Source organism: Megalopta genalis, chromosome 14 (assembly GCF_051020955.1).
Source record: "Megalopta genalis isolate 19385.01 chromosome 14, iyMegGena1_principal, whole genome shotgun sequence".
Lineage (NCBI taxonomy): Eukaryota > Metazoa > Arthropoda > Insecta > Hymenoptera > Halictidae > Megalopta > Megalopta genalis.
Window position 1 is genome coordinate 6,385,882 of NC_135026.1, and position 25,805 is coordinate 6,411,686.

At 44.1% G+C, this 25,805-nt stretch overlaps 1 protein-coding gene and 3 long non-coding RNA genes across 5 annotated transcripts in view; 2 read left to right on the plus strand and 2 right to left on the minus strand.

Moving 5' to 3' along the window:
* Positions 1-15,464, plus strand: part of LOC117225812 (uncharacterized) — a 728,572-nt gene extending 713,108 nt beyond the window's left edge. The window contains exon 7 of the mRNA XM_033479588.2: positions 4,121-15,464. Coding sequence (XP_033335479.1) covers positions 4,121-4,293 — 173 coding nt within the window. The 3' untranslated portion in view covers positions 4,294-15,464. The remainder of the gene's footprint in view (positions 1-4,120) is intronic.
* On the minus strand, positions 2,416-3,586 carry LOC117225816 (uncharacterized). Its single transcript, XR_004491620.2, has 2 exons — positions 2,859-3,586; positions 2,416-2,771 (listed from the first exon to the last, which is right to left on the minus strand). It is a non-coding gene; the product is annotated as an uncharacterized LOC117225816 (long non-coding RNA).
* Positions 15,465-16,709: 1,245 nt separating the features above from the next.
* LOC117225748 (uncharacterized) lies at positions 16,710-18,644 on the plus strand. Of its 2 annotated transcripts, XR_013034775.1 has the most exons (3): positions 16,718-17,407; positions 17,713-18,339; positions 18,427-18,644. It is a non-coding gene; the product is annotated as an uncharacterized LOC117225748 (long non-coding RNA). The 2 variants fall into 2 exon arrangements; XR_013034774.1 differs by having other exon boundaries at positions 16,710-18,339.
* A 1,885-nt stretch (positions 18,645-20,529) lies between these two features.
* On the minus strand, positions 20,530-25,805 carry LOC117225706 (uncharacterized). Its single transcript, XR_004491576.2, has 3 exons — positions 25,205-25,805; positions 22,647-22,890; positions 20,530-22,535 (listed from the first exon to the last, which is right to left on the minus strand). It is a non-coding gene; the product is annotated as an uncharacterized LOC117225706 (long non-coding RNA).

Consider the following 25,805-nt stretch of genomic DNA (forward strand, 5'->3'; position numbering starts at 1 on the left):
TCGGATGATCGACGACTACGTTCCTTAACGAGGCAACCGCACTTTTCGCTTAATTAATAAGTCTTTAAATTTCAGCCGGTTGGCCGTTTTGGCGACGTTTCACGGTCGAAAGTGGCGATTAAGAGGCTGCAGAACTTCGGGAGAAAATTGATTTTTCTTGTACAGGGTGCGTTTACCCTAATCTGACGAAAGTATGTTTGGTGTAAGAGTTAACAAGTACTTTGAGGAGAACAAGGAGCGATAATAAGAAGAAAGTCACCTTGACTTTTTTAAATAGCACCATGTAAGATTTACCATATAAGATACCACTTTATCAGAATATATTTTATTTTTATTTTATTTATCTTGATTTTATTTATTTTCATTTAATTCGTCTACATTTTATTTATTCTCATTTTATTTATCTTCATTTTATTCATCTACATTTTATTTATTCTCATTTTATTTATCTTGATCTTATTTGTTTTCATTTCATTTATCTTCATTTTATTCATCTACATTTTATTTATTCTCATTTTATTTATCTTTATTTTATTTATCTTCATTTTATTTATCTTCATTTTATTTATTTTCATTTCATTTATCTTCATTTTATTCACCTTCATTTTATTCATCTACATTTTATTTATTTTCATTTTATTTATCTTCATTTTATTTATCTTGATCTTATTTGTTTTAATTTTATGTATCTTCATTTTATTTATTTTCATTTTATTTATCTTAATTTTATTTATCTTCATTTTATTCACCTTCATTTTATTTATCTTCATTTTATTTACCTTTATTTTATTTATCTTCATTTTATTCACCTTCATTTTATTTATCTTCATTTTATTCACCTTCATTTTATTTATCTTCATTTTATTCACCTTTTCATTTTAGTTACTTCTATTTTATTTATTTTTATTTTATTTACCTTCATTTTATACATCCATATTTTCATTATTTTAGTTTTATTTATCTTCATTTTATTTATTTTCATTTTATTTATCTTCTTTTTATTTATTTTTATTTGATTTACCTTCATTTCATTTATTTTCATTTGCTTTATTTTCCTTTTAATTATCTTCATTTGATCTATTTTCATTTGTGTTCATTTTATTTATTTCTATTTTATTTACTTACACTACATTCATTAATAGAAATATTAATATTAATGTCAATAGAAAGGAAAATGGTCGACACCTCCGATCCGGCATGGCAAGTTGCACACGTAGGCTGGCCAGCGTCGTTACAAATGAGTAGCTAAGTTCGTTGTTGTGGCTAATTAATGGAGTCAGACGGCGTAACGGAGCGTTAATCTATGGCGCAATAAACGCGAAGTTGCCGGGGACGAAAAAATCCAATCAAAATGCATTAATAACAGAAGAAATTAATGCGTTTCTCGGCGCAGTGCACGCTGCGCCGCGATCCCTGATATTGCGTGCATATGCACACGGCCGAACCGTAACGTTGCCCGTACCCGTACTGCTCGTAAATGGACTAATTACTCGCAATTACGCAACGACCGAGTCCGCGGCACGGGTTTCTTCTCCGTCATTAGTTCTTCGTATTCCCAGCGAATTACATAACTAATATTCCGGGCTCGATAGGCGTCGAAACGTTAAAACGAACGATTTAGATACGCTATGGCGCACTGACTTTTCTTCTTCGCATGAACTGAATCTTCGTGCAATTATTAACACCGTCAACAGATCGTAATTCGTGCTTCTCTGAACACTGCCGAAACGTGTCTTCACGGAGGAACATTGTTGCGAATCGGTAACCGATTGTTTCAATGCAACATTGTCGTAGAAGCTGTGGAAATTTTTGTGAACACGATGTGCTATTTTTAAAGTGAACTTGAAAACCTGTTATGTGCGAGGTGACTCCATAAAATGTTGCAAATCAATTGATGCAAAATTGTTGTAAAAGTTGTGGAGAGTTTTATGAAAACGCTGTGCTCATTTTAAAGTAAATCCGGGAAAGCTATAATGTGCGATTAACCCCATAAAATGTTGCAAATCAATTATCAATTGTTTTAATGCAACATTGTTGTAAAAGTTGTGGAAAGTTTTATGAAAACGTTGTGCTCATTTTAAAGTAAACTTAGGAAAGTTATAATGTGCAAGTTAACCCCATAAAATGTTGCAAATCAATTGTTCCAATTGAAGTTCTGTGATAATTAGTTGCTTTCTTTTCTAAAAGAAACTTGAGAAAGCTGTGAATTGCAAAGATGCAGACAGTAGATCAATTATTTAAAAACTCAACATTGTTGTAGAATCAGTAGAATCTGTAGAAAGTTGTGTGGAAACTCGTTGTTCTGTTTGAAATAAATTTGAAAAAGCTGTGGTATATAAATTGCCCAGGCAAATGTTGCAATTAAACTGTCAATTGTATCAATGCAACATTGTTCAAAGATATGTATAGTGGAAGTTCTGTAAAAATAAGTTGTTTATTTCCAAAAGAGCCTCGAGCAAGCTACGAGATGTGAACTGTCCAGGCAAATGTTGCAAATATATGGTGAACTATTTCAATGCAACATTGTTAGAAAAATTTAAGTAGAGACAGTTCCGTGAAAAAATATTGTTTCACAAAAAGCGCTAAATTAATATTACAGTCGAACAACTGTTAAATCGCCTTGCCCACTTCAGCGTCCTGAATTTGACCCACTAATTCCCGCCGTAATTGCACCGGTTTTCAGGTTAGGTTCGCGTCGCGTCTAGGTTACTTTTAGGTTAGTTCTACAGTTTCCCACGGTTATCTTAAGAAACTGAAGCAGATCTGGATCCCTGCGAAGAAAAAAAGTTGTTCAAAACTTCAAGTAAAACAGGTCGAACAGAACCAATCGCAAAAAATTAACAATCAATAAAAATCACCTTATTTCCGCGGAAACCATCAGAAATCCGAACGCACGGCCGGCGAACTCTTGGTTGCTTCCCCGCTGCGCCGTTGCGCCAGAATAATCGAATTCTCGGCGCGATTACGCCAGGAATCCGGTATTCATCGCGACGCTAATGGCGCGTCGTTGATAAATCGTGGCCGCGGTTAATTGAAGCCTCCGATGCGCGCGTAACACACGGCCGTCCCCGCTGTTATATTTTATTAAACCGCGATACGGGCGTAAATAATTAATGGCGCGTAATGACCGCGATTAAATTGAATCGCGCGTTCGCGAGATATTACATCGCCGCGGCATTTCTTACCCGGCTAACGAGTGTTGTTATTTACAAGACGAGGGGCGGAGGGAGGGGGGAGGGAGAGCCCCGTTCCGCGAGAGCGTACACCGCGGGAGTAGCCGGTGGGCGCATTAGGCGGACGTCACGCTGAGTCAACACCGCTAGGAACTTCGAGAGTTCCATTCTCCTCCTTTTCCCGCGCGCGCTCGTCCACGCTCTCGCCTCTTTTTTCTCATCGCCGTCGGGTTGTCAGTTCGTTTCTTATTATAACCGACACGCATCGCGCCGCCGCAAACGAGCTGCAAGATGGATCTAACGTCCGATTCCGCTGCTACTCGGTTTCGGTGTCCCGCTTCCTGCAACGCTTGCGACGAGCGCTGACCACGAGAAAGAAGGAAAGAGGGCGTGCGCGTCGTATTATCGTCGTCTCCAACGCCAAATAGAAAGCGAATAAAAATGTGCTAAAACTCGACCAATTTATTAAACTAAATTTATGGGCGAAGACTGGATTTACACTTTCTATGATTTATATTATAAATATATAAATATATAATATAATATAATAAATAATATATTTATATCGATAAAGTACCTAAAAATTTCTCCAGGAACTATGTTTGTGACGCCAGGAACCGTGGAAAAGAAAATCAGAATCCAGTCATTTCGATTAACTTGACAGTTCTGGTGACAATGGCGTCGATACAGTGAAAGCAATTAGTTACTTGCTTTCGTTAGGGTTTGTTAAATTCTCCCTATAATCGATGCTCAGCTTACAGCTGATTGTTCTAACAATTTAATAATTTGATACAACGTTCGCCCGGTAGACGCGCCGCCTGCGCGTGTCGGCCTGCGCATGCGTCGCCTCTACCCCCACTCCTCGCGCGATTCATATACCTGCGCGCGCCGAATTCACGCGCGAGACATTCCGTGACTGACCGGTGTCGCACGAATTTCTGTTACAGGCGAGAAACCGTACCAGTGCACATGGGAGGGCTGCACGTGGAAGTTCGCGCGTTCCGACGAGCTAACGCGGCATTATCGCAAGCACACGGGCCAGAAGCCGTTCAAGTGCCATCTTTGTCAGCGATCGTTCTCGCGGAGCGACCATTTGTCGCTTCACATGAAGAGGCACTGATGAAGAGGAGCATTCTTAGCCGGCCAGTTTCGAGGATCCGGAGGGGAGGGAAGAGGTGCCGGCGACGGCTGACAGATGGCGTGCGAACGGGTGGAACGGGGACGAGAAGGAATCGCGGACCGTGTGTCCGAATGAATCGGGGAATCGGGACTGGGAATCGCGATCGGATAAAATGATTCTTCTCTCTCTTCTTTTCTTTTCCTTTTTTTTTCTTTTTTTTAATATATATATACACACACATATACATATATATTAAATATATTCGGGACCTGAACAAAGCCTCGTCACGCGACCACATGTGTCCGGGGAGGCGGAAACTAGGAGAGAAAAAATGAAGAAGGAGGGAAACACGTTCATTAGACTTACGGAGCTTCGTGCGGTGTAGCATCGGTGTAATTTAAACGGCGGGGCGGACGAACCTGTTCAGCGATCCTCGCCGCCACCGGCCGGTCCCCGATCGTACCGATCGGAGTACGTATATATACCCCTTAGGCGTCCTCGAATTCGCATCTGTTGAGCAGAGAGAAATTTGGAAATTCGCTCGCGCCGCGAGAGCCCACTTATTTATTGCGACGATCGGGGCCGGCGGACGCGAGGAGAGTGCCGATCGCTGCGGGTTTCCAGCGGGATCAAGGCGCGGCCCATGGACGCGTCCGACATCTCGTTCTCTATTTCTAGCCAATTTTCCAGTTTGTTTTCCTCTCGTCTTTCTTGTCTTTTCGCGACTCTTCGATCCTTATCTCTCTTTCTGTCTTTCTTTCTTTTCATTTTTTTTTCTCTTTTTTTGTAACGTACGATTTTACATAAGGCCAGCTCAACTAGTCTAGAGCACCATGTATCGTCTATGAGGAATAGAGCCAGTAACTTTGGGGAGCCGGTGAAATAGGAGGGGGCGACGGTGGGAGGAAACAGTGGGAGGAGAAAGAGGAGGAGGAGGGGGAGTAGGAGGCAGAGGAGTAGGAGGAGTAAACGTATCGTTAAGGGTAATTAAACGATTAATTAAGTAAAGAGAATTATTCGAACTCCGGTGACGGAGCTTGGGACTTAGCATGCTCAGTTAAATAAACTACAACCGTGATCACATCGTAAATACATTACATTACATACGATACAATACGTTTTCGTAACGCGTTGGATAGTGAACGCTCTTCGAGTTAATGCACAAAAAGAATTTCGCGTTTAGGGACGGACAATCATTTGCGAAACAGCAACGTGTTCCCCGTTGTCGAACGGGACTGAAGGGGATACGACGAGAAGCTCTCGAAGCCAGTATTACCGTGTGCGTTCGGCGACTAGAATCCGCGGCGGTTAATCGGCAGCGGTTATCGCACACCGATGCTCTCGATCTTCCGGTTCCGTGTGATCGTCGACCCGATCCGGAAAACGGGACGTTCTTCGTGCGCTGTACGCATCCACGCAAGGTGCCAAAGTAGAAGGTGCGAATCTGCGGTGATCGATAGATCGTCGACGTGTTCCGATCAAACGTGGACGCAGCCGGTCGAAGGACGACTCGTCGGACCAGCCCTCTTCGGGATCGATGGGATCGACAGATCGCTAGATCCGTAGATCGCGAAATCGGCAGATCGCGAGATCGGTAGACGACAAGGTCAATAGATTCATAGATCACAAGATCGATAGATCGCAAAATCTGTAGATCGCGAGATCTATAGATCACAAAATCTATAAATCACAAGATCCATAGATCACAAAATCTATAGATCACAAGGTCGTCAGATTCCGTGATCGATAGATCGCAAGATCGATAGATAGTGTGATCGATGGTTCACGAGATCGCGAAATCGGTAGATCACACAATCAGCAGATCGCGAGATCGATAGATCTCGAGTTCGGCAGATTGCACGATCTATAGATCACGAGATCAATAGATCCATAGATCGCAGAATCGACAGATTCTGGAATCCGTAGATCACAGGAACAACAGATTCTGAAATCCGGAGATCACAAGATCGATAGATCGTGTGATCGATAGATCGTAAGATAGGTTGATCAGACGATCGCACGATCGGCAGATCACGAGTTCGGCAGATTGCAGAATCCATGGATCATAAGATCGAGAGATCCATAGATTACAAGATCTACAGATTCTGGGATCCATGGATCACAAGAACGGTAGATCGTGACTTCGTAGATCCGCGATCGCGGATCCGGTAGATCGCGATTTTACTTTAGGTTGCGGGTCCGGTAGATCGAGAGATCCATTCAATATCGTGAGACGCGCGGTAGCAAGATCATTCGCGATTCGCGGGATCGGGGGGTCGCTGGATCGTTCGCGATCGCGAGATCGGAAGAACGGGTGTGGTGGTCGTTCGCGATCCACGGTAGACGTTTCGTCGATTACGCGCGCGTTTCCGTCGTTGTACATAGAAAGTCGCATCAGGGTCCGACACCGGTGACGTGTCCCGTCGGTCGTTCAATTATCGTCAATCTAGATGAAAGTAACAGTTTAAGGCACGGGATTCTATATCGAAACATATCGAAGCCGCGCGAGTTCGAAGCGAGACGAGTCCGAGGCCGCGCGACGCGCTCCTCGATGCAGACGACCCTTGGATTGGTGCAACGAGCTCGCTACGAAATCTTCGACCACGATGTTTGGAAATAACGAGCTTGCATTCGCTAAGGAAAATCGTTGGAGCTTAGATTATTTCGTGGTTTTTAGAGAATTAAGTAAAACGGGGGGATGGTTTGGAAAGGGTTTGCTTGCAACATTGTTCATAAAATTCTGCGGCGACACGTTTTAGGAAGATAGCAGCAAGCTGTCTACGAAAACGTTGTAAACGGAACGTTGTTTTAAAACATTTCTGCAATGTCTACGGCGACAAGTACTACTGCAAGAGACGTGGAAGAGCCGCGAGCTACGAATCAGCTAGGCAAATGTTGCAACAGAACGGGTAACTGTTCCGATGCAACGCTGTTTCAAAATCTGTACAAAGTTGCGTAAAAACAAGTTGTTCCGAAAAGGAAACGCGCGAAAGAGCTGTGAAACGCGAATTAATTTCGCGTACGTTGCAAAGGGAACGGACGAACGAGCCGCGCCAATTTTATATTTTATTTCTTGTTGTTGTTGTCTTTTGAACAAATTCTATGATTAATATATTAGATCAGAGGTTATTGAAAAGTTGCAGAGAGACTCTTTCGATCCGAGACTTTGCTCGAGCAAAAATTTGTCGAGGTGCTGTACTCGAGCGCCAAGCCGAGAAAGACAAAGTTTTCGTGGATGTACGTTCGACGATCATCGATTGCTCTTACTTGAAAATTTGCCAAATTGTTCGGAATCGTTCGCGACGATTCGGCTCGTTGAACCAATCCGGCGGCGAACACGTGCGAAGATGGTCGTTCGAGGTTATGTCGAGGCCGCGAATTCTTCGAAAGGGAGCTCTCGGTAGAGTGGACTGTGCCAAATAGGAGCGAGCGAGCGGCTCATCCTGCTTGCCTTGAATCGTCGATTCCACCCAGCGCAACGGTAGAGCCTCTAGGATCCCGTGGATTCGCGAAAACTGTAGGGAAACGATTCTGCATCGGCGAGACGTCGCCGCGAATCCTCGATCGGTACACAACAATTAAAGTCCCAATTAAACATCGCACAATCCCGAAACGGCTCGTCGGAGTTGCCCGCAACACGTCGACGGGATAATTCGCTTCGCCGATCACAACCGCTGCGATGTTCAATTAGCACAAATGGCCGCGTTGTAAATAACATGACGGGGGAGAAGCTCGTGGTTCGTCCACTGGCGGCGCTGGTGTCGCTTCGAGCCCGCGCGAATTGGGCGCAGGGTCTAGGAAAAAAAAAGAAGAAGAAAAACAAGTGTAACACGGTGGGCGAAGAGCAGACACACGCCGATTTCGGAGCTATAGCTAAACGCGATGGAACGAGATGCCAGTAAATACATATGCTAGAAGCTAGGAGGCGGCGGAGTTAAGAGATTGCCAGTATATGCTAGAGCTAAAAGGCGGCGGAACAAGATGCCAGTATATGCTAGAGCCAGTTTATATCATTAAAGAGAACACACACCTCTACCTTGTAAGATTACTGCGAAGATTGATAAATGACTATTTGTTACGTGTTGTATTTTTCATAGGGAATAGTGCCTTCTAACGTTAAGAGGAAGAGGAACGCTGCGTTAGGCCTTAAGTATACTGCTAGTGCCTTAAGTCACGCGAATCTTCGTGCTTGCGCACGGTTTCAGAACACACAATCGGCCCCCACGGCCGGGCCGTTTCAAATAATACACGCGAAACGCGCGCGCAAATGTACGCCGCATACACAACCGTCGATGTACAAACACGATACACCGCTGGTTCGAGCACATTTATACAGACGAGACACATCAACACATTCAATACACAGTCGTACACGGGACATACTAGTTCAAACGCAGTCGTACACGAGGCATATACAGGCACAAACACAAGACCACGCATGTACAAGCACAGCTATACACGTGCTTTCGACAGTAATACACGTTCTTATACACGTTTAAACACACATCCTATACACAGCCGTGTACGTCCATAGACAACGCAAACCGGCGCAAACGCAGGACCCACATGTGCAGACGCGTCCATACACAAAGATGACGTGTACATACACGGTCATACGCAAGAATACAGGTACAATCACAGCATTTAGACACCCGCAGACAAGACGTACAGTTGCAGACGGTAGACGTAACACGCGCAAACATGGTCATACACGTTCAAATACAAATCATACACGTGCAAACACGGTTCTACATGTTCATCCATACGTGTACAAACACAATCATGCGTGTCCAGACGCAAAGCACACAGGTGCAAAAACACGGTCAAACAGATTCAAACACAGTGAAACAGTTTAAACAGCGTCAAACAAATTCAAACACGGTCAAACAAATTCAAACATGGACAAACAAATTCAAAACGCGTCAAATAGGTTCAAACGGTGTCAAATAAATTCAAACATGGTCAAACAGATTCAAACATGGTCAAACAGATTCAAACACGGTCAAACAGATTCAAACAGTGTCAAACAAATTCAAACGTGGACAAACAGATTCAAATATGCTCAAACAGATTTAAATATGGTCAAACAGATTCAAACAGCGTCAAATAGATTCAAACAAAGTCAAACAGATACAAACACGATTAAACAGATTCAAACACATTCAAACATGGTCGAACACATTCAAACACGGTCAAACACATTCAAACACGGTCAAACAGACGCAAACACGGCCAAACGCGCGCGAAAATCCCGTCGTCCTTCTTCTTCGCTTCGGGGAGCTCCCGGACGGAAATTAAGCACCGTTCCAGGTTCTGCGATTCCGCTTCCGGTTGTCGGGATCGATCGGGCCGCCCCGAGCCGTCGGCCAGCGTTTTCGGTCCCCGGGATGCACGAACAATAGCCGCGCGATCGTCGCCGCGTAACTTGATCCGAAAATGGACGAGGTGCCACCCAGGATGCCATTCTACGATCCCAATGACTGATACCGTTGTACCTTTCCTGTTGGGAGTTTCTTTGAAGGCCGCAGAGCCGTCGGTAATCTGACCGCGCCGCGGCCGATGAGAAATGCGCGCTGACGTCGCGCCGACACCCTCTTTGATCATTATCATCCCCCCCGCCCCTACCCCGGTGCGAGCGAGAGAGAGAGAGAGAACAAGTGCAGCCAACGTCCTGCCGTAAAGCAATGCCCTCCGCCTGGCGGATTCCTTTAATTATCGACGCGACTACCGATCGCCGGGTCACCGGTGACCCTTCCTGGAAGCATCCTCGCGCTACGCTGCGGCGGTGGAGGGGAGGGGGAAGCATCCCGGGCGATCACGCCGCCATTGGTCTCGGCGATCAGACACCCGGTTCTCTCGAATCTAAAAAACATTCCAAACCCGCGCGGACACGCGACATCGTGCGATATCGCGGGGGGTCTCGGCCGACCCGGTTAAATCGGGGATTCCCCGGGTCGCTTGCGCATCGATCGCACCCGCGGGCATCGACATTCCCAGAGAGAGCGGGCGGATCCGCGAATATCGCCGCGTTATTCGTGCTAATGCGCGGCCATTCGGGTCCCCGTCGACGCGGCACGTCGACGGACGGGGAGCCGGGCTCGGACTGTACGCGACCGATTTTCTATGAACGGGGCCCCGCACAGAGAAATTAGTATTTCAAGTGCCTTAACGGACGGCGACCTTCGGTCGGGCCGGGGGGACGGAGTGGGGGCGCGCGGACAGCCGCGGCTGGGATTCTACGCGGGTTTCGGCCGAATGTCACGTGACGTCCGTCAGCGACGTCGCCGGCGAGCGGGGTAGGGATGGAAGCTGAACGGTTGGCGACAGGGAGGTGCGTTGATGGAGCCAGTTACTGTGGGATGACGATCCGTGTTTTGGGATTGTTTTCGGCTTGTTTTATTTTGTTTAATTCTTTTTAAATAAAAAAGGCTAACTTCACGGGATAACCCATATCTTGGATTTATTTTCGGGCTTGTTTTATTTTGATTAATTCTTTTTAAATAAAAAAGGCTAACTTAACGGGATGACCCGAGTTTTGGGTTTGTTTTCGGGTTATTTTATTTTGTTTCATTCTTTTTACATAGAAAAGGCTAACTTAGAAAGATTTGCGCCACCGCCCGTTCAGCTCCCAACCGCCGCTCTACTCAACAGTGACGTCACTAATGGATCTCGCGCGACGCTCGAGAGAAATCCGAGAGGATCTCCGACTAGGCTGGGTGGGCCTCTGCGTTGTTTCGAGGAGAATTCGACGGTTCCTGTCAGTACCATGCTATTTTTGAGTAATGGTTCCCATTAATTCTGAGGCGCTAAAAATTGTGCCAAATCCAAAATCATTTTTACGCTAACAAATTCGTCGAATCACTGATGTTTAACTTGTTAACTATGCAAATATTTGTCGTTGGTGCAACTATAAAAATTAGTAAAGACTATAAAAATAAGTATTTTTATAGTCTTATTAGTAAACTATATATAGTAAACTATAAAAATTTAGCAATCCAGAAAAGTAACTACAGTAGTTTCCCTAATTGACGCGGCGCTTGAAGACAAAAATAAACAATTTTGGTAGAGATAAGAGGAAATAGAAAATTGCGGCTCGTTTTTATAGTTGTTCACAATCGATAACTATAAATAAAAATAAGCCGCAAGGCTCGAATAACCGCGTCCCCCTCCCCTCTCAAATTGTCCATTTTTGTGCACAATCTGAGCATCAATTAGGAAGTCTTTTACTGTACAATTCTAAAAAAGAATCATACAGTTAAAAACAGAATCATATACTCAAAAATAGAATTATCCAATCACAAATGGAATTATGAATTTACAAAGAAAAATTATGCATTTACAAAAAAAATTGTGCAATTACAAAAAAAATCATACAATTACAAATAGTATTATGCACTTAAAAAGAAACAATTATGCGCTTAAAAAAAGATAATTTTGCACTTAAAAAAAGTATTGTACACTTTAATAAAAATTATATAAATAAAATAATGCAGAATCACTGTAGAAAGGGTGCTGTTTCGATGAAATAGCATAGTACGAGCAGGATCCGCGTCGACCACTCGAAAATTCATCGTCATCGTTGAAACGACGTCGGCACGTCGACGCGGTCCCCAGGAAAATTCGATCGTTGTTTCTCGAAGTACCTGAATCTGTCGCGAAGAATTTTCGTTTCCGCGACCGTCGCGAGAAAAATAATGCCACGGTAGCGCGCGTGTGTCAATAATTTAAGGATTTTTCATTAACGAATATCAGCAGCGAGTCGTCGAGCTTTTCGAAGGAGAAACCGACGGGGGTCGGTCCGTCGACGCATAAAACTCTCCATTCCTCGTTTCAACGGCCAGTAGACAAAAGCAGGAGAAAGGGTATCGGCACGTGCGCGCGCGCGCGGGCACTCGTCGCGTACACGAAGACACGGGACACGCCACACGCACCAAACACACGCACGCACACGAAACACACGAACGCGTCGATCACTCTCACACGCATACCTTATCAAGCAACTGCAATAAATTGCGTCTTTAATCTGCGATCATGCGCGGTGCTCAATCTTTCTTGGTGCTTTCGCACGTTGAATTCGACGTGCGTATATATACATCAACAGTGGACAATACGGGGAGGTCGACTCCTAAAGATTCATTACGCAGGAGCGCAGAAAGTAAGGCTGCGAAGCGGCCGCGTCTTGTCTGGAAGACGTTGGACCGTGTCCTCGACGCGTCGCGGTTTCGCCGGCGACGAAACTTGCGGAATTATGTCACGAATAATCATTATTATAATAAATTATTAATAATAGTTATTAAATAGTATCCTTGAAAAATGCTGCCCCGATCGCACTAATTACGGTAAGTACTCCCTAATTGACGCTCAGATTGCGCACTAAAATGGACGATTTGGGAAGAGTAGACACGATTATTCGTGCCTTGGGGCACGTTTCTATGGCTACCGATTGTCAACAACTGTAAAAATAAACGTATCTCCGCTTCTCTAATTGTCCATTTCTACGAACAATCCGAGCGTCAATTCGGAAGTCTTTTACTGCAGTCCATGTAACAGACGTTAACATCAGAAAAATTAGGCTCGACTTGGACGAGGAAAATCTGTGAAATTGCCTCTTGAACTTTCTCCAGCAGTGAGACAATTATCCCGAAATTGACCCCGAAACTGACGTTGCACAGTAAAAGACTCCCTAATTGACGCTAAGATTGCGCACGAAAATGGACAATTTGGGAAGAGTGGATACGATTATTCGAGCCTTGGGGCACGTTTTTATGGTTGTTAACAATCGGTAACTATAAAAACGTGCCGCGAGGTTCTGGAATAATCGTATTCCCTCTTCCCAAACTGTCCATTTTTGCTGAGAGACAAATAATGTGACATTATCTTGATGTAACCTTGACATGACCTTCATATAAAGGAGTCTTTTACTGTACTCCTCTAAGATTAACCAGTTGACCCCGCGAAGCCAAGATAGAGCAGAGGTGTTTCGCACGATCCAACGTCTTCCCGAAGGGCCACGAACAGGTGATTGTAGGCTGGTTTACGGAAAAACTCGTAAGGATACTAAACGGAACTACTAGCGCGTAAGGTAGGCGGTTAGGCGAGCAATAACTTCTGTAAATAGTTATGTAAAGTTATCCGGCGCTCTCCGGGCGCCGGGTCAACGTAGTATAATTCTTTTGCAATAATATAATCAATGGGGGCCAGTAATTCTCTCTCGGATCTCGCACGGATTTTAGACACTGCGAGGCGCGTGGCGTGCCCTCGTCGCTGAACCTCACCGCGCCTAATCGTTCCCCGATCAGGCCAGCCGGAAGGCGTCCTGAAGTTGGCCGCGGAGACTGCGCCCACCGAGCCCACGAACAAAATTCATGGGAGTCCATGAACTACTTTAAAAAAACATTCTATGAACGTATATAGGACTTTAAATGGAATCGTACGAACTGCGCGGCGCGGAATTCCAGTGGGGTTCTATGAACAACGCCCCATACAATTTCGATAGGATTCTATGAATTGGACGCGTAACTTTCGAACCGATGAATTCCTATCATTGATTCTTGCATTTTCGGAGTTCTCTGGTCGAGATCTACAGGACGAGTTCAGAAAAAGTCGAGAAACTTTGGTCCCCCAATGTAAAGTTTGGAATTTTCGGTACTGCAAAGAGTAGAATTTCAATGGGGTTCTATAAACTCCACTGGGCAGAGATTCGGCACGGATACAATTTCAATAAAATTTAACGAACCACACAGTGCAGAGTAATTTGAAGAATTTCAATGAACGTAAACGAATCTCAGTGGAATTCCGTGAATCGCGCACCGCGGTGTCACTCGGCGGAATTCAAGCGAACAGAGACGAGTTTCCATGGAATTCCTTGTACCTCGAGATCCTGCGTGGGCTACGGTGAGCGGCGCGGCGTCCGCGCGCACCCTCCGGGAACGCCGGCGAAGTTTCAGAGAGGGCGTGACGATGCGTCGCGCGCCACCAACTATTACTTTATAAGAGTAAACACTGTATATTACGTCGCGTAGGTTTTCTTTTCGTCGCGCGGGGGCGCGGCAACGCGTTGCCGCGCGCCCGATTCACTGTATAAACGAAACGGCATTATACTGTACGGAGGACGGAGGAACAGAAACGTTAAACGTTTGTACTTTCTAATTTTACTACTTCTATTTTTTTTTCTTTTTTTTAATCAACCGTGTCGCTTGTGGACGGCGGTGTCGCTCTATTCGTAATTCGAGCGGGCACCTCGGCAGAGGGGAGGTTCGTTAGTGCATTAAACAGAAAAAAAAATAATATGGTATATATATATTATATATATATATGTATATATATATGTATGTGTGAAAGGTAAGAAATCTCTCTCTATATATATACAACATATATATATATAGATATATATATATAGATATAGATATAAATAAATAATAGATATATATATATACATATATATATTGTAAATGTGGTTGTAATCTTATTACTGTTATATCGATATATCGATGTCCCTGATTTGGATAATTTATTTATTGCGGTCGAAAGTGAACGAAACGGAGCGTGTAATTATTAACCTGTGCGCCGCGGTTGCGAGGAACGGGAATTGCGGAGCGAGAGATAGCGAATTAATTATTATATTGTGAATCACGTGCGCACGACAACAAATTATATATTTATACAAACGTTATCGGCGCGGCTGGGCGTGTTTTTCGATTCATGCTCGATCCATTTTTTCCCAGCACGTCGCGATAGAAAGTCCTAACAAACAAATAAACAAAAAAAAAAAGATAAGATAAAACAAACGAACGAAACGGAAAGAATGATAAAGAGAAACAAGAACGATTGCTTCGCGACTAGCACGGTTCAAACGCGTATTTAAATGCATTCGCGCGGCCCGCGCGGAAACTGTGAAATTCTTCTTGTATCGCGGAGGGCGAAATCCGTGTCCCGGTTGTGTCGTTTAATTAAATCAATTCTATTCGTCGAGACGCGTGGCACGGTGCGTCACGTTCGTCCTGTGTGGTACAACATCACGCCTGACGATAATCTTATTATCGAAATGATGGTTACATATTTTAGATAATACTATTATCATTATCATTATTATGATTCTTATTATAATTGCTACTATTACTATTATTATTGTATTTGGCAGGGTTACGACATTAAAAATCGTAAAAAAAAGATATGCTGCACGAATTGTTCTTTCACCAATCCCATTCCTTATTTATCCCTGCGGATAGCTCTTAACTTTTGCAACACCCTGTATATGAATGTACTCCGATTTTGATCAAATTTGGAAGTATTGCTCAGCTTAATGTTTCGAACAACTTTTTCCTTTGGCGGAAATTTCGTTTCGTTGCGGTTTAGCAGATATTCGCGATAAACTAGAGACCTAGCATCGACCTAACCTACACCGATAACTGCAGAGAGGATCATGACAGTATGAGCAGATTTATAAAATACTGGAAGGCGTGCTAAGAATAGTGTCTTTAGTTTAGATTCGTTACAACGAATTTTCTGATTGGTTTAAATTCAATTTTTGAAACACGAACTTTTTTCAAAAGGTCAAATCTCAAACTGTGGCAATAAGAATTTGTGTAACGATCCGCGTTCCGTTTGTAACGTTAAAACCGTTTTAGAAACCATCCTCTAAAGCTACGAAGACGTTGCAAGTATAGATTATGCCCTAGACGTTACGTCTAGGTTAGATTTGCATTAGGTCTGGGTTAGGTCTACAGTTCTCCGCGAATATCTTGAGAACCAAAGCGAATCGAAGTTTCGTCCAAAGGAAAAAGTTGTTCGAACTGTCGATCTACATAACATATCGAAGTTTCGTCAAAATCGAAGAGGACAGCCTTTTTATAAATAATTAAGCAACAAATATTGCATACAAATAATGACGACGATTGGGTTGCAGTTTCAATGAACTTACGACAAGAATAAATAAATAACAAGAACGACAAGAGAATAAATAAAAGGAACTCAGAGCAGCGAAGCTATTAAAAAATTGAAAAATATCAATGCATCTTTGTCAACTTGCTAAAATTGTTAAAGCGAAACAGAGACCTCCAACGAACTAATGCCTTTTAAAATCGATGCAGACAATTTTAATTTCCCCATAAACACCCACGGTCTAATAATTATCCCGCTCGATTTGTCCAACCTTCCACAAAATCCACAAATCCGCCTCACCCCCCCCCCCCTCTCCGCCACGCTGCTATTAATTCGAATATCACAGCCGCCGCGACGACGGAAAAGGTAAAAGCAACCGCGGCACCGATCGATAAATCTTCGTCCCACACAACCGTAGGGACTTTTGCATCGGTAACGGTGCCAGCTGTTTTCTATCTTCGCCGACAGATATCCGGAGCAGCAGGCCCCTATCAGGCCCCAGAAGGAAAACAAACAGAAGCGGAGCCGCGGCGGTTGATAAGCAAAAAGCCGCGGGCCGTATTAGAAGGAAAATCACGTTGCCGTTGCATCGCATTCGATCAACGTCGATCGAAAAATTATTGACCGTCGCCGAGCCGTAACCTTTACCGAGGACATTACCGAGAGAGCCCCCCCCCCCCACTCCCATATAAATACATCTGCATCCTCGTTAACGTTTTACCCGTTACACGGTAGTTAGGCGGTCGCCGGACGATAAATAAAGCCCTGAGTTCCGCCGGTCTAAGCACCGGAGATGTTTTGTGACAGCCGGCCAGTCACAATACGATCATTAGGCTATTTTCCAGAGTGTAGCACCCCGGTACGCAATATCTCTGCCGCGGCCGCGTATTTGTCCCGTCTGGCAACAAGATTTCTGCGCGCCGGTATTCTACTAAGTTGTAGGTAGTCGCCGTACTAGGTAAGTACAAATCCCGCCGTATACCTCCCGGAGAATTTGTAGTCCGAACGGCGGCTATAACCGAGGCCATAACTTAAGCGGAATACCGCCGTTGATTCCAGTCCTCTGGCCGGAATTCCCTCTCTCCGCCCCCCGTCCCGACGGCGCGTCCACATTCGCGGCCGGCGCAATTGTGGATATCAACGGCGACATGACGTCCTTTCATGTTGATGCCCCGCCGTCCCGGACGGGGCCGGGCTTGTAAATGAAAGCGTGTCGCGATCGGCCCGTCGAACGGTAAGCGATTAATTCACGTTCAACTTAATAAATATCGGAGACATAACCTAGACCCGATTCGAACCCGACTGAACTCCGGCCACGTCGAGATTGTTGTTCTTCCGGCGGACGCGACGAATATCGTGGATCCAACGCAACGGAAAGTCTAACCTAAGTTCTAACCTAATACACGCCAATGTCAGATCTAACCTAAGTTGAGCATAACAGAAGTCGAAGCTAGCCCGAGCTGGCAATCTAAGTTCGAGTTAACCCAAGTTAGTAATCTAAGTCTATCCTAACGTAAATTGTACCTTTAATTTGTTTAGATAGTTGTTCAGTTGAACAGAACGTATCTCGTGGACTACTCATAACATAAACTCGGATGTAACGCGCAGTTAGGTCGGATCTGACATGCATCACTGCGCAGCGAGACATAACCAGATTCGAACCCGACCGAGCTCAAGCCACGTCGAGATTGTCGCTGCGATTTGTTTAGACAGTTCTTCCGATAAATATTGTGGATCTAACGCAACGGAAAGTTAGGTCTAATATGCGCCGATGTCAGATCTAGCCTAAGTCGGACGTAACAGAAGTCGGAGCTAGCCTGTGTTGGCAATCTAAGTTCGAGTTAACTTAAGTTAGTAATCTAAGTCTACCCTAACCTAAATTGTACCTTTAATTTGTTTAGATGGTTGTTCAGTTGAACATAACGTATCTCGTGGACCATTCATAACATAAGCTAGAATGTAACGCGCAGTTAAGTCGGACCTGATATGAGACACTGCTGAGCCAAACATAACCTAAGAGAAGCCCGACTGAAATTAATTGCAGCTTAAATCGAATGTAACTCACCGGTTTAAATTCAGGGGGAAATCTCCCGCTTCTAATTTCTAAAAATTGAAAACGATCTCTTAATTTTATCAAGATTTGCAAGAGGCACGAATGTTGAAGAAGTAATCGATACTATATAAGTTTGCTCTGCAATTTTTTATAATTGAATGAATTCTAATAATTCTATTCAATTTTATGAAATTTTTTAGGTTTTTGGCTCGGTCCAGAATGCGTTCTTTTTTGTATTCTTGTTTGTCTAAAAAAGAACAATGAAAATACTTAATCAGGATGCGTTTTGCTATCACAAGAATCACGAAGGAAAAGATTGATAACTAAAAAAAATGGCAGTATTTTGATGTGGCGCGGTCTATAGGGACCGAATATGCGATCAAATATTTTGTCAAAATAAATAACGACCAAATGAAAAGCGATACTTTTTATTACTTCAAACTTAATTAATTTAACTCCCCGGTGCGAAGGAAAAAGTCCCCATTGTGGAACACATTATTATGTAATTTTATATATTATATTAATTATTACATAACTATATTGTATAATTATCGGGCGTATGTCGTGCCCCCACGTGATATTATACATGGTGGCTGTGTATCCGACACCCGATAAGGGTTAATTCCCTGGTCAACAGTTCAAGCCTTATCTCGCGACGGTAAAAATCTCGGAGAAATAGTAACAGCTCAGATTGAGAAACGTGAAAGAAACGGCGGTTTTACTTTTCTTGTAATTCTAGCCGTGTGCAGCGGAGATCACTTCGCTCCTCGTCCGAGCGAAGTAGTGGGGGAACGAGTCAACCGTGGCTCGGCAGCCGGCGGTTGGTCGGGCCTAAACCAAATACAACGGAGGGATTCGTATTCCTGGCGGGTCCCTGGGCAAGCAGGGATCGATGTGTGCGAGTGTGTGTTTTACAAGACCCGCTGCGGATTAAGTAAACGCATGCCGCATGCGCCAAGTTCTCGGGCAACGGTCGCAAAAAGCCCCGTGGAAACAAAGTCGCTTATGGTAGCGCCGATAAGAAACTCGTACTTGCCGGTGGCGTGCCGCTCGCATCGCGGCCACGTGTCTTCCGATTGATGCTATTTATCGATAGAAGAAACTGGAGCACGATGCATTTAACCGGGGAACAAGAAGCCTAACTGCCCCGGTCGGTAAACAGGCTGCCCCCCCCCCCCCTGTCCCGTTCAAACCGGCCGTACAAATGATAACGCCGTGAAAATAAGTACTCCGCGGGAGACTTCGATGTTTCTGGGAGGGGAACAGGAAAAAAAGGGGAGCTTGCGTTTGATAGTTCGCTTCGCATCGAAGATTCAGAGACGATGTTCTTACCGGCCCCGCGGTCGTTTCCCGTCGCAGAGATTTCTAGGGGAGCAAGAAATTCGATTGGAAGATCGTTAGGGAGACGTCGACGACTTCTGTGATACACTGGAAGATTTATTCGCGGAGTTTAGAGTGTAACGAAAGCGCAACTTTGGCGAGATCAAGGCAAACGAATATGAACGTAAATGACATATGACATAACCTTGTCACGTCGCGGTGCTAACTGCCGCTTTATATTACAACGAAATCTGGTGCGATGTTTCGGTGACTTGCCGCTACGTGTCACCACCTGTGACTTTGTTCCATTCGCTTATTAGCAGAGGACGCTAGACGAAATAATTCAGCGTGAAGGCTAGGATGAATGGATTTGTACAAAATCGGGTGAACAGATTCAGGAGGTACGTTAAAGACAATGGAAGAAGATGGAGCATTTTGGTTGATCAGCCCAGGTTTAACATAAACTCGGACCCAACTTAAACATATAAATTTAAAAAATGGATCTACAGTTTTTCCAACCTCTAATTTTCGTCTCACGTCGTTTAAAATATAGAAAAATAACAGTAAAATGAATAAAATATTGTCAATTGAGCCGTTTATTTTGAAAGTGGCATAAGTCACTTTGTTTTTAAGTCGATATATTTAAGGGTTTGCGTTTTAACACGTTTAAAAATATGGATGCTAACTTTCGAGAAGATTTACTTGTATTTGTTATCTCAGGATACTGATATTTTTCTCAGTATAAATAATTTCGTATAAACATTAAACAATCACCACTCTTCATTACGATAAAGTGACTTAAGCCACTTTCAAAATAAACGGCTCAATTACCAAAATATAAATGCCTTTCGAATCTGCGTACACAGCTGCCATTACAAGTATTTCATAAGACTCGACATTTTCATAAGCTTGCGAATATCAAAAATCAATAAATTAATTAAAACTGCGACTGCTGTTACTCGTATGCCATAAACTATCAATACTTCATTATTTAATTAATATTTATTTGATTTATTATTAATATTTATTTATCATAATTATTACTTAATTATCGATATTATTCAGTTTAAAAAGATTACACACAATGAAATGTTAGATTTTATTACTTTCACGAAATACCGCAGCATTTGGGGCGTCCGCAGTAATATCCACACTTGACCCCAAAATAACCTTAACCCTATCGGAGAGGAAAAAAGGCGAATCAATCACGCCGCGAGCGTACGAATTATCAATTGATCGTGTACGGTACGTGCCGCGGCGTCAAGAGTCGTTCCTGCGGAATCAGTGTCGCTAATTGCGGCGGACCGATCGTCCTTGTACCCGATAACTCTTCCCTTTCTTCCGATTGGCCGGCCGACCGGCGGCCGGTCCAATTACCGGCGGCACCGGTGATCAACTGCCCCTAGCGAACCCGCCACCCATATCGATACACCGTAATTTCTATTTCTAAATTTAATTACCTACACGTCCGATCCATAGAACGCCGGGCCGCGATAGCTCAGGCCTCTCGGTACATTTCACTCACGGACTACGGGCGGCATTCTAAAGCCGAGAGGCCACGCCGCCAAGAGCTTCCTGTCCCTTCCCCCACCGGCCCTCCTTTCGCGCTGTTCCCGCGCACGCCAATTTGTAACCGTTTTGTTGATAGCTCCCGGACGGTTAATAGAAATACTGGTATATCGGTCGCGAGTTATGCCGTCGTTAGCGTCGGCGGGATATGTACGCGGCCGATTCGGTTCGCGCACGTACTCCCGTGGATCAGGTTCGGTGAAAATCCGAGCGTATTAACCACGTTCGTGCCTTCGCCAGGACGCCGCGCCGACCCGCGGTGCCGAGCGTCACGTGGACGTCGACAGCGCCCCGAGGAACATGGACGACGTGGGCGCGCACCCGGCCGTTCGTAAATTCAATTATGGAGACCCGATCCCATTACCAGGCCTGCCATCTGTAAAAACGCCTGCGTGCTGCAACCAGATTCGCGGGTGCGTGCCGCCGACACCGATTGCCCTAACTCTCGATGTCTTATAAGGCGGGACCCGACGTACATGTCACAAGGCGAACGTACGCGTCGGACGTGCGAGTCAAGTCAAATGTACTAGTCAAGTACATCAGTAGTAAGTAGTGGACATCGATTTTTCCGTTGCATTACGGTAAATTAAAGTCCACTTGAAAATCGTTTCGGACGACAGATACTAAACGATTTAGGTGTCACAGGTTAGGTTATAATCGAGGTTCTACTGGACCGTGGACACGAAGCACTAGGCGATTGAAATGAATAGCCTAATTATAACATAACCTAATAAATAAATAGCCTAATAAATTATAACCTAACCTAACATTTGTAATTATAGGAAAGTTAATGGCTATTATCTGAATTCTACTTTACCCAGCCACACCCAGCGGTGACAAGGAACCCAGCTGTGCAATTAGTGTGCAATCTACGGTGCACACGATAGGATTTATTGTACAAATCGGTAAGCACTAGCGCCGTAAGAAACTCCGCCTCTGTAGTTCTAGTTTCTCGCGCAACCTACCGGCGGATTTTTCGAAAGACGAAGTAGAAAAGAAACGGACCGGCAAGGGTGCGCGTGCGTCGTTCGACTGAAATATACGGTTTCGGTACAGCGGAACGTGACGAATGGGCCGGCGTGTCCGCGCCGGTTATTAATTGCGGCGACCAGCTCTCGTGGATACGTATTTGTCATCATTACCGTGCGCGAGCTGTAGATATGTTTGTACGTGCGATACGATTTAGAAACGTCAGGCCCGTTTATCGTTCCGGCTCGGTTTCGAAACGCGGCCGGACAGCTTTCCGCATCCTCGCGGCGACGGGATAGGCACCGGTCCCGAATACACTTTCAGTGGCCAAAAGTCCGTTTCTCGACGTAGAAAAACAATCCGTTCACTCGAACAATTCGTTTTCCTCTGAAGCGAGAACGTCGAAATCCAACGTATCATTCGTTGCAAATAATTGCATGATTAATAACATCTGAAAAATTCAAAAAATTCAACATTATTTTATTATATTATTATATTTTATATCATATTATATTGTTATTATATTATATATTATATTATTATTATATTATTTTCAACTTACTAAAAAGATTAAAGAAAGAAAGAAACTTCTGTTTGGCACTTGTTTGTTGTAATTGATAAAGAAACTTTTTCTATTGCATAAAGATCAGTACAGTATTTTGAAGACGAGATCTCAAAATTTAAAGTAATGTCATTGATTTTCGGTATTCATTGTGGAATATCAGAATTTTAGTTTAACGATTTCATGTACAACAAAGGATATATTTTAAGTATTACAATCTTGTTGGAAACCTTTTTCAGCCTACCTGTAAATAATTTACGGTTTTGACAACTTTTAAGCCAGCTTCCATAAAAATAGTTACAAATCCTAGCTCGATGGATCCGATTACTGTGGGGTGACCAATTGTTGTGCCTCCGGGCATAATTAACTATATATTTATCCAGCAAGTCATATTACATTTGTTTACTCAACAATAAACAAAATGACATAACAAAAAATTTCCATACGACTTATTCGACAAATACAAAATTAATTATGGTCTCTCCTAAGAGACTTAGAAAGTAAGAAAAATATTTTTCCGACTCGACAGTGACGCGGCCGACGTCGCGACGACTTCAACGGCCTGCGGCACCATAACCTCAACCTTCGTGGACGCCGTAAAAGCGATTTTGTCCACCGAAAGGGAATACCGGACCGCGCGCGAAGCCAGCAGCATTTCTCACGCGGCAGGTTCGAACATTTCGCTCGAAACTTTATCGGGCCATCGGATCGGAAAAAGCCCGAAGTACAATGTGTTCCACACAGTTTCTATCTCGGCCTAGGATCGTTCCGAAGGCGATGTACGAACGAAACCGAGCATCTTTTTGCGGCGCTGCGGCCGCGGCGATAAATCATGAGAGGCCGGGGCCTCGCGGCGAGGCCCATTTGATTGCGCGGCTAACCGCGTATAAGGGACCCGGCGCAGGGTACCCCGTCGCCGCGCCGCGGTAAAAGTGACGATATAATTTTAGCCGGGCATTAGAAAGCGAATTACGAAAACCGTTCGCGGCTCGTAAAAACGAGCCGGGACGCTCGTTACGATTAATAGATTGAATTTAACGCGCGTTACGGCGAGCCCCGATAATTCGGCGGCCAAATGGATATTCCGTGTCCGACCGAGGGAGCTGTTACGCCGGCCCCTCCCGGCGTCCCCCGGCTGAAATAAGACGCTAATTTAATTATGCCGGGCCGGCGCGCCGCTGAACAACGATTTTATTGAGCCGTCGCCGATAAATGCTCCGTTACGCTCGCGGACCGACCGCCATTAACGCCGCCTTACACTTATTATGAAAACGCGCGTGCGCTCGCCGATTATTCCGCGCCGAATGCCGCGTGCGCACGGATGCTCGGGATTCCCGGCATCGTTGCCCAACGAATAGCGACGCGGTAACTCCGCCGATTATGATCGCGTTTGGCAGATATTTTACGTCCGAAGAATGCCTGCGAGAAGGATTTTTCGTTATTCGAAAGGCAAGGCTCGAAATTTTGCGGAAAATGTCTCACCGATTTGACCTTGAAAATTATGACGCTCCAATTACGTTGAAACGTTGCGGATGGCTTAATTTTGCATCGAAACGATGTCTGCGAGAAGGATTTTTGGTTACCCGAAATATTGCAAATATTACTGTAATGCCTTATCGATGTATGAATTTCAGAAATAAAAAAAAAAATTTTCTTTTCACTTTTTGGGACTGACTCTTTTGTAGCGACGTCATTTTTGGGTATAAAAGCTAGGATAAAATGATATTATTTCGAACTTACGGTTCCGAATGTCCTACACCAGACGTCTTTAAGACGTCTTTGGGCTATGGCAGAGATAATTAGCCCTATTTCACGCAAATCGTCGAATTAATACGATTTGACTGGGAAACACAAGATAACACGTGTAACAAATAAAATAAATGATACTGTTTCGCTTTAATCATAAAGAATTGTTTATACATTTAGGGAAGGAAAAGGAGATGCCTTATACAGAAACAAGAGGATTTAGGGTTAAATTTAAGTAACTTTTAGGTTAAGCCTGTATCAGGTGTGGCTAAAATCTTTTGAAATTATTCGAAATGATTTTTTCTTATGACAAAAATGACAATTGCAAAACAGATTTATGGAGAAAGGAGAAAAATGTGGTTTAGGCTCGGGTCATTTCTACATTATTTCTAGGTTAGATACCACTCAGTTATGGTTAAAAGTTTGAACATGAGTTTTTCTTTTGACACAAATGACGGTTGCAAAAAGTACTTTTGGGAAAGGGTGGAGCATAAAAAGAGATAAGAGGATGTTTGTATCTGGCTTATGTCTAGGTAATTTCTAGGTTATGTCTGCGCCAGGTGTGGCTAAAATTTGTTGAAATAGATAGCAAAAGAAGCTTCATTCTGAAGCAAGGGTAACTTTCGATCTGAATAATGACTTGATTATTTTTAGGTTAGATCTAGCTTATACCTGCGTCACGTTGGCAAAGTAGGGAACGCGATCAGATGGGTAAACAATTTTTGCGGCAGTCTAAAATCTTCGTTGCGGTGTTTAACGTTCAATGGTCGATAAATGCTCGCGGCAAGTAGATCGTCGAAATTGGAACGTACCTCGTCGGAGAACGTCTCAAACCGAGGTTGCACGTTTGATAGAACGGGACCGGCCTCGCAACTCACCGGTAACGAGGCGACTTTGCGAAACAAAAGATCCTGGTCCAGGCTGGTGGACATAAGCCTCGGCTGCACTTCTACGAAACAGCATCTCCGCAGAAACTCCTCGCGGCGTGCTCATAACACACATCATATCTCGCGATCTTTACGAGGTAGCTGATCATTTGACGACGGCCGGTACGAGCGAAATAGTGTTGCAACGCTGTACGCTGCTACAAAGTTTTCGCCTCCTGCCTATGAGAACGGACGTTCTACTTGCGTGGTCGGGAATTAGTCTTACAAAACTAATCGGCGATCGGCGCGCGATAACCTAAACGATGCGTTGAAAACTTTATTTACACTGCACTCGCCGCCAGCGCTCGCGGTCGAAAGTCTGACAACACGCGAGTTTTATCATCGAGGAGCTCCGAAGTGCGAGTTCGAAATTTATCGAAATGTCGCGAGACGCGAGTGCGATACGTTGATACGTTGAAAAGAATATTTTTGCGGGAGTAAAGATTCAATGGAAAATATCTGTGTATGTGGTGAGTATTTATGTGGA